Source organism: Oreochromis aureus, linkage group 2 (genome assembly GCF_013358895.1).
Source record: "Oreochromis aureus strain Israel breed Guangdong linkage group 2, ZZ_aureus, whole genome shotgun sequence".
Taxonomy (NCBI): domain Eukaryota; kingdom Metazoa; phylum Chordata; class Actinopteri; order Cichliformes; family Cichlidae; genus Oreochromis; species Oreochromis aureus.
Window position 1 is genome coordinate 7,658,656 of NC_052943.1, and position 14,920 is coordinate 7,673,575.

The window sequence follows — 14,920 nt, forward strand, 5'->3', positions numbered from 1 at the left end:
ATTGAATATCTGGGTGTAGATATGCATTATCATTACTCTTAAAATTCATGCATTTATGTCTTTGTCTGTGTTAGGTGCTAATGTGAACAGAGCCACTGCCAATAATGATCACACGGTGGTTTCTCTGGCCTGTGCTGGAGGACATTTGGCTGTGGTGGAGCTGCTGCTGGCACATGGGGCGGATCCTACTCACAGACTCAAAGTAATGCACCCAGTCTGGATTAACACCAGCTGCTTTGTTAATAACGATTATGATCATTTGCATGTATTTAATGATAATGCTGATAGAGAAAAACATGCCATGTTTTTTCTTTGTAGGATGGTTCAACCATGTTGATAGAAGCTGCTAAGGGTGGCCACACCAATGTGGTTTCCTATCTGTTGGACTACCCCAACAACATCCTGTCTGTCCCAGCCCCTGACCTCTCCCAACTCACTCCCCCATCACAAGATGCCTCTCAGGTATATACAGCAACATGATCCTCCCCCCTTTTTTTTCTTTCTTTCTTTCTTTCTTTAAAAAAAAAAAACTAACATTCTTGCAAACATGGCTGTTTTCTTTCTTTTTCCCATTGCTTTAATACAACATATCCTCTGTCATAACAGGTTCCTCGTGTCCCATTCCAAGCTCTCGCCATGGTAGTGCCCCCTCAGGAGCCAGACAGAGCCCCATCAAACATCGCTACGCCCCCACCTGTCTCTAGTAAAGGTAAACTGTGCTAGGGGCCCGCTTGGTATACTTAAAAAGTTCTGCTTACAAAGTGCACACTTCACTGAGCTGTAGATATATTTATTTGGCCATCTTTAAATCTCAACATCTTTGATGTGTTTTGTTCAAATTCAGGCGTGTCCAAACAGAGACAAGCAGCCCTTCAGCCCGGTGTCCCCAGCTCTGTTGGCCGGGGACCTGAAGCAGAGCCTCTGCCACCCTTCCACTTGTGCCAGCCCCTAGAGTGCATTGTGGAGGAGACGGAGGGAAAGCTGAATGAACTGGGCCAAAGAATTAGCGCTATTGAGAAAGCCCAGCTCGAGTCCCTAGAACTCATTCAGGGGGAGCCGCTCACCAAAGACAAGATTGAGGAGCTGAAGAAGAGCCGAGAGGAGCAGGTATAATCCATCATCCACTTAAGATCTGATCTCATTTTGATCTTAAGTTAGGTAGCCTTTAACTTGTAAGCTAATTGACCCTTCAGTGCTTTTTTTCCCTGAATGCATAGCACCATATCACAAGTTAGTCAAACAAGGATGTGGCTCTTCCTTAGGTTCAGAAGAAGAAGAAAATCTTGAAGGAGCTGCAGAAGGTGGAGCGTCAGCTGCAGCTAAAAACACAGCAACAGTTCACCAAAGAGTACATGGAGGCAAAGGGCTTAGAGCAGCAAGAGGCTGGACAGAGCCAGGGTCCGGGCCCGGGGCCTGGATGTGCATCGTCTGTTCCAGTGCCTCTTCTCACCACACCGGGTGCACAAGTACACAGTGGCTCTGACAAGGACGAGGAGACAAGTAAAGATGGGGAACAGGAAGAGCCCGAGGATGACGTTGAAGAGGTGAATTTTTCGTTTTTGTTTTTCATTTGTTTTCTTTGTTTAAATAATGTTTGTTCCCTAGCACTGTCCTAACAGACCCGAGAGACTTAATGTGTTCTCTGTATGCTTTCAGGAAGAGGAAGATGATGATGAAGAGGGCTCAGAGGAAGAACCAGATGGAGAAGAGGATGATTACCCCAAGCTTCCTCAGGTGGACACAATCATGGGTCACAGGGATGGGTCGCAGTCACGACAGCAGCCGCCTCTTCCCCCTTCGCCACAGACCCAGCCCCAGCCGCCTCCTCCCCCTCTTCAAGCAGCCTTCGTTCCTATCCAACCTCTGCCAGACTACAACCCTGCAGACTACCCAGGAAGTACCAGTCCAGAGCTGCAGAGGGTACTAGTAGGGCAGCAGATGTTGGGACAGCAGGGTCAGGGTCAGCAGCTGGCTGGGTTAGGCCCAGGAATGATACCTCAACAGGCTCCAGATGGGCTCATGGTAGCTACACCTGCACAGACGCTCACAGACACACTGGACGACATCATGGCAGGCAAGTACTCAGAAGTTTAACTGTTGGGTGTGAGATGCGAGACTGTGCTCTACAAAGTTTGTTTTTTTTTCCTTTTTTTTTTTTTTTTTTGGGCTTACATTTGTTTTTGTTTCTTTCTTGCAGCTGTGAGCAGCCGCGTGCCCATGCTGAACACTACATCTTCACCCACACCCCTTTCCCAGCCGCCCACACAGACGCCCGCAAACATCGCCTCTCCCCCTTCAGTCCTACCCCTTTACCCCTCTGTTGACATAGACGCACATGTAAGCCAGTTTGACCTAACAGTATACATATTCTGATAATCCAAGTTAATACATTTATGTAAAAAGTAATATACCCTGTTAAGAGAGAATGTTTTCTTCACAGACGGAGAGTAATCATGACACGGCCCTGACGCTGGCGTGTGCAGGAGGACACGAGGAGCTTGTGTCTGTCCTGATTTCACGGGGAGCCAACATTGAGCACCGGGATAAAAAAGGTATCCTAGAAAGATGATTACAAAGTCTTCTGATAGTATGACAGTCTGGAGGGTTAGAGTTTGATTTTAATTCAAAATAGTTTTATTTAACAAAGGACTTATTATTTCTGTTCTCCACAGGCTTTACGCCGCTGATCCTGGCTGCCACTGCTGGCCATGTAGGCGTGGTTGAGGTACTCCTGGACAAAGGGGGTGACATTGAGGCTCAATCAGAGAGAACCAAAGACACACCCCTCTCCCTGGCCTGCTCTGGGGGACGCCAGGAGGTAAAACACTGTTTCAGTTTACTCTCACAGTCATGACACTCCTATACTCCTGGCGTTAACTTGATTATCATCCATAAGGTTGTTGAGTTGCTGCTGCTGCGGGGAGCCAATAAGGAACACCGCAATGTCTCAGACTACACGCCTCTCAGCCTGGCTGCTTCTGGGGGTTATGTCAACATCATCAAAATACTCCTCAATGCTGGTGCCGAGATTAACTCCAGGTGAGCAACAACTGATACCATACATGTAGCATTTTCTCTGTTTTACGCTTCTTTTCTAAAGACTCTGTTTCACTCTTTTCAGGACTGGCAGTAAGCTGGGAATCTCTCCTCTGATGCTGGCAGCTATGAACGGTCATGTGCCAGCAGTGAAGCTGTTGCTGGATATGGGTTCAGACATCAATGCCCAGATTGAGACCAACAGAAACACAGCTCTGACCCTAGCCTGCTTTCAGGGGCGGGCTGAGGTCGTCAGTCTGCTGCTAGATCGCAAGGCCAACGTAGAGCATCGTGCTAAGGTGAAGACTCTGCAGCCACATTCAGATAATCAAATATCTCAGGGAGGTTGAGTCGAGTGCACTGTGACGTATCTGCAGTGGCACCTTAATAAGAGCTGGTTGAATTAGCTTAATAATAAGGGAAGTTATTTTGTGCTTCCTTCATTGCCTTCTTTAGCAAAATGAACATGGTTTAACAATGGCAAAAAGACGACATAAGAAATGATCTATATTTGACTTCAGTTACAGATGATCTAAAGGCAGAGTTGAGAGACGTAGCAGGAGAAGCTAAGAGTAGATGGAACAAAAATCGTCCATCACAAGCATTTCACCTTTTATGTTCCTGTTTGTTTAAAATCTGAGCAATGAAGTGACATTTTTCTTTGTATGTAAAATGGATTCAACGATCCAATAAGAATAGACTGATTAAACTATTTGGGATGAGGTTTTGGTGGTCCCATTTCAGGACATGAGTTTCATCATAGCAGACTCAGTCCCAGCACCACTACACGTTTCTTTTTGCTAAATCCTTAAATTCTTCTTTTCCTTATGATGTTCGTAAAATAGTAAAAAACAATTACAAAAGAAGGTGGGAAGTAATTTTTTGGGACTGGTTGACCGCACCCATGGTTGAGCTAGGATTGATTTATTACACGCATTTCCATCCTTTCACAGAGCTTGACATAATGGTGTGTGTGCTGGCTACACAACCTGTTTATTATACAACCTTAAGCCCCTTAACTCCGTATCATGTATGAATTATTGGATGATTCAAACACAGTTTTTATCCTTTCGGGTTACCCTCTTGGCCTTCTTAATAACTAACTGCTTGGTTTAAACAGACTGGTCTTACCCCGCTGATGGAGGCAGCATCAGGAGGTTATGCAGAGGTGGGCCGAGTGCTGCTGGACAAAGGCGCCGATGTCAACGCTCCCCCTGTTCCTTCATCCAGAGACACTGCTCTCACCATTGCTGCCGACAAGGGCCACTACAAGTTCTGTGAGCTGCTCATCAACAGGTGAGGACTGTTTTGAGTTAAATCTCACTGTGATTCATCATTTAAGGGAATTGGGTTGAATGCAAGTTTATTTCTTAGTGAAGCAGATGTTTTAAGCCACACTCTTTCTGATTTTTTTTTTGCTTTAAAAAAACCAGATGCTTGCCATAAATTGTATCCCCTCTTCTAACCTCATTAGCAAGGTGACTTTCATTAACTGATGAAGGCAACAATTCTGTCTTTTATTTCAGAGGTGCGCATATTGATGTACGAAACAAGAAAGGGAACACTCCCCTCTGGCTGGCAGCGAACGGTGGTCATTTTGACGTGGTCCAGCTCCTGGTTCACGCCAGTGCTGATGTGGATGCAGCCGACAACCGAAAGATCACCCCGCTCATGGCTGCTTTTCGCAAGGTGCGCAGTTGAGGAAGACCTGAGAAAGTTGCTTTGTCCTGCTGCACTTTAGGACGACTGCAGTTACTAATTCTTTACTTAAAATTTCAGGGTCACGTGAAGGTGGTGCAGTATCTTGTGAAGGAGGTCAACCAGTTCCCGTCAGATATTGAGTGCATGAGATATATCGCCACCATTGCTGACAAGGTACGTATTGTTTGCATTTCAGTCAGTAGTTGCCTACAGCTACTGAACCTACAGAACCTTTAGAGGAATATGCAGAGCTAAAACTCCAAATGTGCCCCTGCAGGAGCTGCTGAAGAAGTGTCACCAGTGCATGGAGACCATTGTCAAAGCTAAAGACCAGCAGGCTGCCGAGGCCAACAAGAACGCTACGATTCTCCTCAAGGAGCTAGACTTGGAGAAGGTAATTTCAGACAAATGTGGCAGTGTTTTAGGAGGTAAAAGCATTTTGAATAAAAGGCATGGATAAAGAGAGATTTTATGACTCTTGCAGTCTCGAGAGGAGAGCAAGAAGCAGGCTCTGGCTGCCAAGCGTGAGAAAAGGAAGGAGAAACGCAAGAAGAAGAAGGAGGAGCAGAAGAGGAAACAGGAGGAAGAGGAGGGGCAGAAAACCAAGGAGGAGACCTCTGAGATGCAGGAGCAGAAGGAGGATTCAGCTGAAGGTATTGTTTCATTTAAACTTGGATCTCAGAAAGAAGCATTTTCACGACTTGGATACATTTGACATAGAATCGTGTGGCCCAATTGTTCCTAATGCCTGAATTTTACCCCTCGCCTTCCTCAGAAGCAGAGGTTCCAATTGAACCTCCGAGTGCAACTACCACCACCACCATTGGTATATCTGCCACCTCCACCACTTTCACTACAGCTTTCAGTAAGAAGCGAGCGAGTGTGGCCACTACCCCAAGCACCAATCGGAAGAACAAAAAGAACAAGACCAAGGATTCGGTGCCCAATGAACCCATCATATTGCAAGATCCGCAGGTGAGCACTACTCTTTTTAATCTGCCCTGTTTTCATCTCCAGCTTATCCGAAAGATTGGAGAGGGCGAAATGACAAAATGTGCGCATTTCTTAACAGGTTGCGCTAGCGCAGCACAAAGCTGACAAGAACAAGATCCACGGCGAGCCACGGGGTGGGGGTGGGGGAGTGACAGGCGGCAACAGTGATTCTGACCCCTTGGATAGCACCGACTGTGCCAGTGAGAGCAGCAGCAGTGGGAGCAAGAGTCAGGAGCTCAACTACCTCCCTGACCTCATTTCCTCCGCCACCTCCTCCTCCTCTTCCTCGTCGTCCTCTTCTTCCTCTGCCCCCTCCTCAGGAGCAGTCCAGGCCCTCCTGTCCGGCCCAGAGAAGAGACACAGTTCCCAGCTGCAGAGTGACGGCAAAGTGGAAAACAAAGTCACAGTCTCCATCTCAAAACCAACGCAAAAGTGAGTCTCTGGTCGAGCAGGCACGTTTGTTGTTTGACATGTACTTTTGTGTGTAACTTTGGATCTTTAGACATAACAACTTAATACTTTGTTGCGTCCTGTCATGTCTGTAAGCAAACAGTCTGTCTGGTTCCAGAACTGCAGATGCAAGCGACTCCACCAACTCCCTGCCCTCCCCATTCAAGACCATGGCTCTTCCTGTCACCTCACCCAACAGTAAGCTCAGCCTCACGAGTCCAAAGAGAGGCCAGAAAAGAGAAGAAGGTTGGAAGGAGGTCGTCAGAAGGTCAGTTAATGAGTTTGACTCAATGTGTACAAATTACCAAGAGCAACACTAAAATTTTGTTCTCCCAAATGTCAAATTTTACTTTTTTCTCTTTTATTATATTATTATTATGTATAGATCTTAAGGCAAAGCATTGCTTGCACACAAAGCCAATGATTGCATGTTTTTTGATTGAATTAAGAGACCGCTATAGTGCAAACATTAATTTCACGTGTTCTTTTGAAGATCAAAGAAGCTTTCTGTACCAGCGTCCGTTGTGTCTCGGATCATGGGTCGAGGAGGCTGCAACATAACAGCCATCCAGGATGTGACAGGAGCTCACATTGACGTGGACAAGCAGAAGGACAAGAACGGAGAGAGGATGATCACTATAAGGTAAAAGCAACACCCTCTGCTGGACTGCAAAGCCATTACAGCTGAACTATAGCAGATGGATTGGTATATGAAGTATCCAAGGGTGCTCTTTTTTTTCCTTTTTTTTTTTTCTTTTCTTTTTTGGGGGGGGGCGATGACAAAATACAGATCTGACATTTAATGTGCGAAATATGCAGATTTACTTTTGCTAGTATTTCCCTCAAGATACTCCCAGTTCACAAAGAGGAGGTGGAAGAGTGAGAGATCATATGAGGAGTCTTTTTATTGCATATTTTCAGAATAAAGTCATGAAGCATATTGTGGGATTGAACATACAAACGTATGCAAAGCTTGCCTGTACATCTTTACGTAGCCTGCAAAACAGCTTTGCCTCTAGTGCTAAATATGAGCCTTGTATTTTGAAAGTATGGGTCAGCCTCTTTAATAGATTTACTGCTGTTTATTCACATCACAGATACACAAGGCTGCCATGAAAATGAGTGATTAAAATGACTTATGAAATTGCAGGGAGCTATACTATATTCTGTGTGTAGAGGGAAAATAAGTATTTCTAGAAACTTTACTTCCTCTTCGGTGTATTTTTGCAGCTTAATGTTGTGCATTGAGCTTTTCTGGGTTTGGTGTTTTGTATGAGGTGCAGTACCTAGAGCTACAGTTGGTGGGCAGTTACTTGGCAAAATAATAAATAACATAATTTTTAAAACCATTTTTTTGCCTGATGGTTTTTTTTTTTTTGTTGTTGTTTTTTTTAAGCATATATTTGTGAATAAGCATATTCTGGTGTTTGGTTTCAGAGGAGGCACGGAGTCTACGAGGCATGCAGTCCAGCTGATCAATGCTCTGATCCAGGACCCAGCCAAAGAGCTTGAGGATCTGATTCCCCGGATTCACATCAGAGCGCCGGGCTCAAAAGCGACCTCAGCTTCCTTTCCCAGTACCACGGGGGCCACGAGTGGTTCAACCACTGGGCCAAAAGCTCTAAGCTCATTGCCCGCTTCAACAGGCGTCTCGTTCCAGCCTCCCTCATCCTCGTCTTCATCCTCTTCTCAGGCCGGAGGAAAGATCGGGAAAGGGCTGTCGTCAAATGTCAGGCAGCCTTTCCCAGTATCCCTGTCCCTGGCATACACCCACCCTCAACTGGCGCTCCTGGCTGCTCAGACCATGCACCAGATCCGGCACCCTCGTCTACCCATGGCGCAGTTTGGTGGCACCTTCTCTCCTGCTGCTAGCACCTGGGGACCCTTCCCCGTGCGTCCTGTGAGTCCCGGCAGCGCTAACAGCTCCCCCAAACACAGCGGAGGATCCAGTAACACGGGACCACAGGCCAGACCCAACTCGACTCACAGTGAACACAGCAGCACCACAAGCTCAGGAGCCACAGTCACGACCACCAATACCGCCACCACCAGTGCTCCCAACACATCCGCTGCTACAGCCACACCTCATACGCCTAACCCTACTCCATATAATCCTCAACCGAGTGTCGCTACGCCTTCCTCTGTCAGAAAACAGCTCTTTGCCCCAGACCCTAAGCAGGCCGGTGTCACACCTGTTTCTGTTTCTGCGCCTTCCAGTGCCAGCAGTACAGTACGAGGCACCGGCTCTCCCGCACATCACAGTTCCACGACAACTACGGCAAACGCTTCTCAGCAGCCAGTGGGACCCATTTCACAGCCCCCCATCCAGCCAGTTAAAACGGAGCCCAGTGCTGCTCCCCCTGCTGGAAAAGACAAGTCATCTCTGCCCATAGAGAGCCAGCCCGCTGCTGTCAGCGAGAGCGGCAACTCTGTGGGTTTCGCGGCCCCTGCCATGTCCTTAGCTCCAAAGCCAGAGCCCCGCCAGCAGTTACCTCCCCCTCCCTCCTCTGTACCATCCACAGAGGCTCCACAGCCCCACCTCAACCCACAGCCTAGCTCTCACTTACCCACAGCGCCTGCTGCTGTTTTCTCGCACAACGTCGCACACCCCAACAACACCGTACCCCACTTCTCAGCACCTGCGCCCAGAGTCTCCCATCGTATGCAGCCACCAGGGCCTTATTATTCCCTTTCTGAGCAGCAGCAGCAAACACAGCAGCAACAACAGTCTGTGTTTGTACCCTTCAGCACGCACCAAGAAGCCCCAAAACAAACCCAAAACCCGACTTCCCAACCAGCAAGTTTGCCTCCACAAGCCCAGACCCAAGCTCAAGCCCAGGTCCCAGGCTCCCTTCAGGTCTCTGGTAATCTTGGAATGATGAACGGTTCTCAAATGCAGCATGTCGCCAGTGCAGGCAAGCCTCAGCAGATGCACCCCAACCTCGGTCATACAGGTCTCTTTGGTTTCAGCAGCATCTTTGATAACAGCAGCCAGGTACGCGTAAATAAATCTTCACAACTACAACTTTACTTGACCGTGCATTTACTTTGGTAAGGGCACCATTCAGCTGCATTTTGATAGTAATCAGCTGTGATTGCCTTTGCAGGTGGGAAACAATCCAGTATGGGGTGCATGCCATTTACCTGCTCGATCACCCCCAGAGCAGTCTTTCTCGGCTCAACAAGCGTACATGAGTATGGGCCAGATGGAGAATATGATGCCCCCACCTCCTCCAGACAGCTCAAAAGCCCCTGGCTACCGTTCCACCACCCAGAGGATGGTCAACAGCCCCATCGGTATGGCTGCATTTTTGGTTAATTCCTGTTCTTTGGGTTTAATTATCAGAATAATTTCAGGAGAAATGAAGGTGGCGATTACAGTACACATGCAACCGGATGTGGTGAATCTATGTTGACATGTAAGGTCTTATTTATATTTAATACTGTAAAGCTGACAGTCTCCTTCTATTGTCTGTGTCCTTAGCGTTGCCTAACTTTGCCACCGGGATCTCTGGCAATCCTGTTTTTCTACCTGGTCATACAGCTGGCACACCCTCATTCAGCAGACAGCACTTTTCCCCCCACCCATGGAGTGCATCCACATCAGGTACCAGGCTCACACACTGCTTCTCTTTAATTCTTTTACATTTTAGGCCTTAAATGTACCCCAGCCCCCTTTTATAATCCCTTTAACATTCATTAATAGTAAAGAATTTAGTAGCATGCTTGTTTTTAAAAAAAAAAAAAAATCAGTCTCTTGAAAATTATTTGGAAGTGCTCTAACCTAGGCTTTCTTTTTCCACCAGGTGAATCTCCTGTCCCACCTCCCTCCACGGTGTCCTCCTCTGCCCTTTCCACCTCAGCGGTTGCTTCTCCTCCTCAGCCTAAGCCAGGCAGCTCCTCGCAACAGGACCGGAAGGTTCCCCCACCCATCGGCACAGAGCGGTTGGCCAGGATCAGACAGACTGGGTCTGTAAACCCACCTCTGCTCACAACCAGCTACACGGCATCAGTTGGACAGGGAGGCATTTGGTCATTCGGGGTTGGCAGTGCTTCAGGTAAGAGCAAATTGGGCACGTGTGAGAGTTGAACACAACCATATACAGAAATGGCTTCTCAGTAACTTTGGCGTCCAGCGATAAAACCGCCTTGTGTTATTTTGGTACAGAGGCCATGTCTGGTTGGTCCCAGCCCTTGATGAACAGCCACATGATGCACCCGCAGATGCACGCAGAGCAGTCGGCCTTCTCTCAGCACCAGCCCATGGAGCAGGACGACACGGGCATCGCAAACCCTGCTAACAACTACCACCAGCCGCAGCATTTGCCCAACAGTTACATGGATTTCCCAAAGGTAACTCAGAGTAACAGTTCTGTCGGACTTTTAATGCCCATTTGTCTGCGTACTCGTATTTTACCGGCTATCTGTGCCCATTTTGTCCAGGGGATGCCAATGTCCATGTATGGAGGAACCATGCTGCCCCCTCATCCTACCATGGCAGAAGGCCCAGGGGGGCCGATGTACAATGGTTTGCACGCTGGTCACGCTGGTGACCCTGCATGGAGCCCCATCATTAAAGTGGTCCCAAACAATGCAGATAACTCTGACCCACAACAGCAGGTAAAGTTGGCCTTTATTAAAATCAGACTTGTGACACTTGTGCAGATTTATGCCGTTTTATAAGGAGCAGCATTTGACTAATAACCCCCCTGACCTTTCTCCTCTCTCCTTCAGGTGTGGACCGGTACCTGGGCACCTCATGTGGGCAATGTGCACCTGAACCATGTCAATTAGACAGCATCCTACAGCAATCAAACACACACAGCATGACCCACAGTGCAAACATGTAATACCAACTGACCGATACGACCGAATAAGACAACAAAAAAATTAACGCGTAAACTTTTAAACTTTAGTAGAGACCTGAAAGTGCAGAGTAAAGGTGGAAGAATTGGAAGTTCTCTTTGACGCCATTCTTTGATGTGCCTATCTCTAACGAGGAAAGAGGAAATTGGGCCAGAGCTGTTATCAGTGTCCCAATGATGCAAACACACACACGCGCGATCACCTGTTTAACAGGATCCATTCTCTGCGTAGTTTAGCGATTTTTGACTTTAAACCCGCGTACACCGTTCTTGGGCTGCGGGGGGGGGGGGCTCAACATGAAGTAGCTATTTAAACTTGGCCCAGAACTAGATGATGATTACCTGAAGAACGAAATCAGAACCTTTTAGAGTGGTAAATACATGTATAATTGTTTACATACTAAAAAGGGTTAAAATGAGAGTAAATTTCATGTCGTATAGTGGCTCTACTTTATGTAGCCTGTATTAATGTGAAATATTTACCTTAATATTCAATAAAAAGATTGAAAAATATTTGTGCTGATGCTTTTTTGTTTATCTTTGTTGATGAATATGACTCCTGAGTCTTCAGTTAATTGTTGGGGGGTTTATTTTCCCTTTTTTAAAATTTTATCCACTGGATTTTTATTTTTATTTTATTTTTTTATTCCTTTTTGTGCTCAAGCTTCCTGACTGCATGATTTCTTAGGCAGACATTAAAGTATTTCATTGTAAGTGCTTCACTGAGGGGAAAAGTGATTTTATGTTTGAGATCAGTGAAGATTGTACAATACTGCCACTCAGTGGTAAGAGTGGGTTTTTTTGTGAAACATTTAGAGCTATGTGAAACCCCCGTTATACAGGGTAACAATTTGTGATTAAAATGAAATGTGGCACTTGAAGATTTGTTTAGATTTAATGTGTAGCTGTTTCATTGAGGCCAATGCATCGTAAAGCACATAAGGAATGTGCCACTGGGACGTGAAACCTCACATCCAGGATAATTAGAACGTCCAGCTACAAATATTTATTAGGCCACGTTTTGTTTGCTTGTTTTTAAACAAATATTGGATTTAATTTCAAGTAATTGCAAGTCATGACAGTTTTATTATTAAAATGGAACCAGCCTGCTGTGTATTCAGAACCTCAGTCTTGATTGTTTGTGGTAAGTATCCAGTTACATATGTGTCCCCAGTTCACTGGATAGTAAATGATCTAATTTGAATTTAACATCCGCTGGACTTTATTCTAAAACATACCTGACTTTTTAATTTCTGTTCAAGTTAAAAACTGCACATTCAACACACACCTGCTTACAGATGGGTTGTTAGCTTTGAGTTGAAAGTTGTGCATTGAGAAGATGCAATAAAGTGTACTCTAAAGTAAAAAGAAAAAGCGCAATTATATCTAAAGTAAAAGCACTTACTGCGCACAATCAGATATTGGATCATAATATTGCTGCAGCTGGGTATGACTTTAAATACTTGTATACTAAAATACTTGAATATCTGTACTCGGAGGCCGTGGTCAGTGTTTAGTCTAATTTAGTCTGTTTTATATTTCTGAAGTGAAAGATTGATGAATTTGTAAAAGGCATTTCTCTCTAACCAAGGTAGACTTAAAAAATTTTTTATTTAAAATATTTCGACCTTTATTGTGAAGCCGTGGAAAAATTTAACCGGAAGAGTAGTTGTTGGTATTTCCGGGTTGTCATAGCCAAGGTAAGCATGGCTGCAGCAGCAACACCCGGAGTTGCAGAGCAAACACCCGGAGCAGCTCCGCAGGGAGCTGTGCCGTTTGATTTATCCCAGGCTCCAAACATCGAAGGCTTCAGCCCTTTGCCTAAAGCCAGAGATGAGACATTCAAGGAAAAGTTTGCGAGGAAAACCAAGGAGAACCCATTCGTCCCGATAGGTGAGTTACACAAGCGTAGAAAAGGGCTGCACTGTAAAGTCACAACTGCGGTCCGCTACGTCCTCTACTTCACACAACTATGTTAGCACTTAAATATAAAACAAAGGCTTGGGTGAGAGGTGGGCACGACATCAGCTGACAACACAACAGAGGTGTGTGGCTAGATAAACGTAACCTATGACATATTTCCCAACGAACTGCTTTTCCGGAAATATTCCCGGAGCTCCTCCTCCAGCTGTGTGGCAGCGTCCTCTCAACCCCCGGAGGTCATTGTGGTCACTCTTCATATATTTTGTAACTCATGTGGTCTGCACATTATAACCTTTAATACCTCAAAGCGTATTAAAAGCTGGTTTAAGTGGATAATGTAAAACCGGACAAACATGTTTGGGATATAATTGGACTGTATCTCACATTCTTGTTCATCTGTCAACAGTTATTTACATAGTTCTGTATCTGATATACTACTTACTGTTACTTCACGAGTGCTTTATTAAAATAGCCTGTGCTGTTTTCTTTCTCTTTTTCTTTCGTAACTCCCCAAATCATACATATATTCCGTTAATGCCTATGATATAATTGCTGATTCTAATTTAGAAGCTGTTTACATTGAGGTCATCTGTTGTTGACACCTGTAGCAATAATGCTGGCATTAGAAATGAACAAAACTGTATCCATGGCAGTTCTCCCATTATTTTACTGTTGACTGCAGCCACCCTGATAACTAAAAAGTGTCTGTGCCAAAGGAAAGTGCAGCTTTTCTATCTCCATCACCCCATTCTACTTGATTTTAGTTACATTATTCAGCCATGAGTTTTTGCCTTGTCTGTGGACCCAGTTAACTGTCCTAATAAATTGGGTTTATAAGCTATAATTTCTTTATTTTCCAGGTTGTTTGGGAACAGCGGGAGCACTGATTTATGGTCTCCGTGCCTTCCATCAAGGGAAAACCAGGCAGTCCCAGCTCTTGATGAGGGGACGCATCTTTGCTCAAGGCTTCACTGTAGTCGCCATTATTGTTGGTGTTTTTGCCACAGCTCTGAAGCCCAAGCAGTGAAATGGATCGATCCCACACCTCTACCATTGTCCATTCAGTGTGTGGAATCGGAGCAGACTCCAGACTTCTTTAAATGAACTGAATAATGTATTGGGTTTTTAACATTCTTCAGACACACATGTTAATGTCAGCATTATTTATTGCTGTTTAAAAACTGTGAATCACTCACAAAAAATGAATATTTTCGCTTCTTGCTGACAGTGTGGAACAGCAAAGTTGAATCGGCTTGTTACCAGTAAGCAGGCTGGACTTCTTCAACTCTACTAAGATGGTGCTGAAGCAAAATGCTGATAAATGTAAATTGTTTTCTTGCTTCATGCTCACTTGGTGAGCTTGACTTCAAATGTATCCCCCACACTATATTCTAATAAAATGTCATATTTGAACCTGGTGTCCTTGTCATATTTAAGATAAAGCACCATATCTTGTGTTTGAATTTCCTGATGTGCTAACCTTTAAGGTTATATTGGAAAAACTCAGTGTGGAAATTCATTGTTAATGACTTGAGTTAGGCCAAGTCCACCTTAAAACACTCGACAGAATAAAATCCTCCACAAGAGGACCTTCAGGTGTTATATCGATAGTGTAAATTATACACTTTATAAAGTCACCTCTGAAGAGAATTGTGCTAGCCAAGTTAAGCGTGATATGTAAGAAAAGAAATTATGAATCAAAGCTTTAAAATGTATGTAAAAACAAAGCATGCCCATTTCACATGCACTCAGTGGTCATTATTAGCACTGGGTTTAGAGCTACCTTAATTATTCGTAGCACGTATTAAGGAAAGGTGCTGGAAACATCAGAGAGTGGACCAGGTGTGGTCTTCTGCATACCTTGGTTGTACCAAACAGTTATTCAGGTTACCGTTTCCTTCCAATCAGCTTGAATTAGTCTGGTCATTCTCTGTAAACCTCAGAGATGGCTG

At 45.2% G+C, this 14,920-nt stretch overlaps 2 protein-coding genes across 8 annotated transcripts in view; both read left to right on the forward strand.

The window, feature by feature from the left end:
* Positions 1 to 11,558, forward strand: part of ankhd1 (ankyrin repeat and KH domain containing 1) — a 33,265-nt gene extending 21,707 nt beyond the window's left edge. For all 7 annotated transcript variants that reach the window (XM_039616554.1, XM_031745180.2, XM_039616568.1 and 4 more), the window contains exons 13-39: positions 75 to 202; positions 319 to 462; positions 607 to 709; positions 845 to 1,107; positions 1,263 to 1,544; positions 1,657 to 2,074; positions 2,198 to 2,337; positions 2,441 to 2,552; positions 2,673 to 2,818; positions 2,897 to 3,039; positions 3,122 to 3,335; positions 4,157 to 4,332; positions 4,563 to 4,725; positions 4,816 to 4,911; positions 5,015 to 5,131; positions 5,222 to 5,390; positions 5,513 to 5,712; positions 5,810 to 6,162; positions 6,299 to 6,448; positions 6,674 to 6,823; positions 7,618 to 9,175; positions 9,288 to 9,477; positions 9,665 to 9,787; positions 9,987 to 10,238; positions 10,349 to 10,533; positions 10,624 to 10,800; positions 10,915 to 11,558. In XM_039616554.1, the coding sequence (XP_039472488.1) occupies positions 75 to 202; positions 319 to 462; positions 607 to 709; positions 845 to 1,107; positions 1,263 to 1,544; positions 1,657 to 2,074; positions 2,198 to 2,337; positions 2,441 to 2,552; positions 2,673 to 2,818; positions 2,897 to 3,039; positions 3,122 to 3,335; positions 4,157 to 4,332; positions 4,563 to 4,725; positions 4,816 to 4,911; positions 5,015 to 5,131; positions 5,222 to 5,390; positions 5,513 to 5,712; positions 5,810 to 6,162; positions 6,299 to 6,448; positions 6,674 to 6,823; positions 7,618 to 9,175; positions 9,288 to 9,477; positions 9,665 to 9,787; positions 9,987 to 10,238; positions 10,349 to 10,533; positions 10,624 to 10,800; positions 10,915 to 10,974 (6,212 nt within the window). In that variant the 3' untranslated portion in view covers positions 10,975 to 11,558. The remainder of the gene's footprint in view (positions 1 to 74; positions 203 to 318; positions 463 to 606; positions 710 to 844; positions 1,108 to 1,262; positions 1,545 to 1,656; positions 2,075 to 2,197; positions 2,338 to 2,440; positions 2,553 to 2,672; positions 2,819 to 2,896; positions 3,040 to 3,121; positions 3,336 to 4,156; positions 4,333 to 4,562; positions 4,726 to 4,815; positions 4,912 to 5,014; positions 5,132 to 5,221; positions 5,391 to 5,512; positions 5,713 to 5,809; positions 6,163 to 6,298; positions 6,449 to 6,673; positions 6,824 to 7,617; positions 9,176 to 9,287; positions 9,478 to 9,664; positions 9,788 to 9,986; positions 10,239 to 10,348; positions 10,534 to 10,623; positions 10,801 to 10,914) is intronic.
* A 1,150-nt stretch (positions 11,559 to 12,708) lies between these two features.
* higd2a (HIG1 hypoxia inducible domain family, member 2A) lies at positions 12,709 to 14,381 on the forward strand. The gene is made up of 2 exons (XM_031745253.2): positions 12,709 to 12,938; positions 13,829 to 14,381. The coding sequence occupies exons 1-2, from the start codon at positions 12,752 to 12,754 to the stop codon at positions 13,993 to 13,995; spliced, it is 354 nt and encodes a 117-aa protein (XP_031601113.1). The 5' UTR covers positions 12,709 to 12,751; the 3' UTR covers positions 13,996 to 14,381.
* Positions 14,382 to 14,920: the final 539 nt, after the last annotated feature.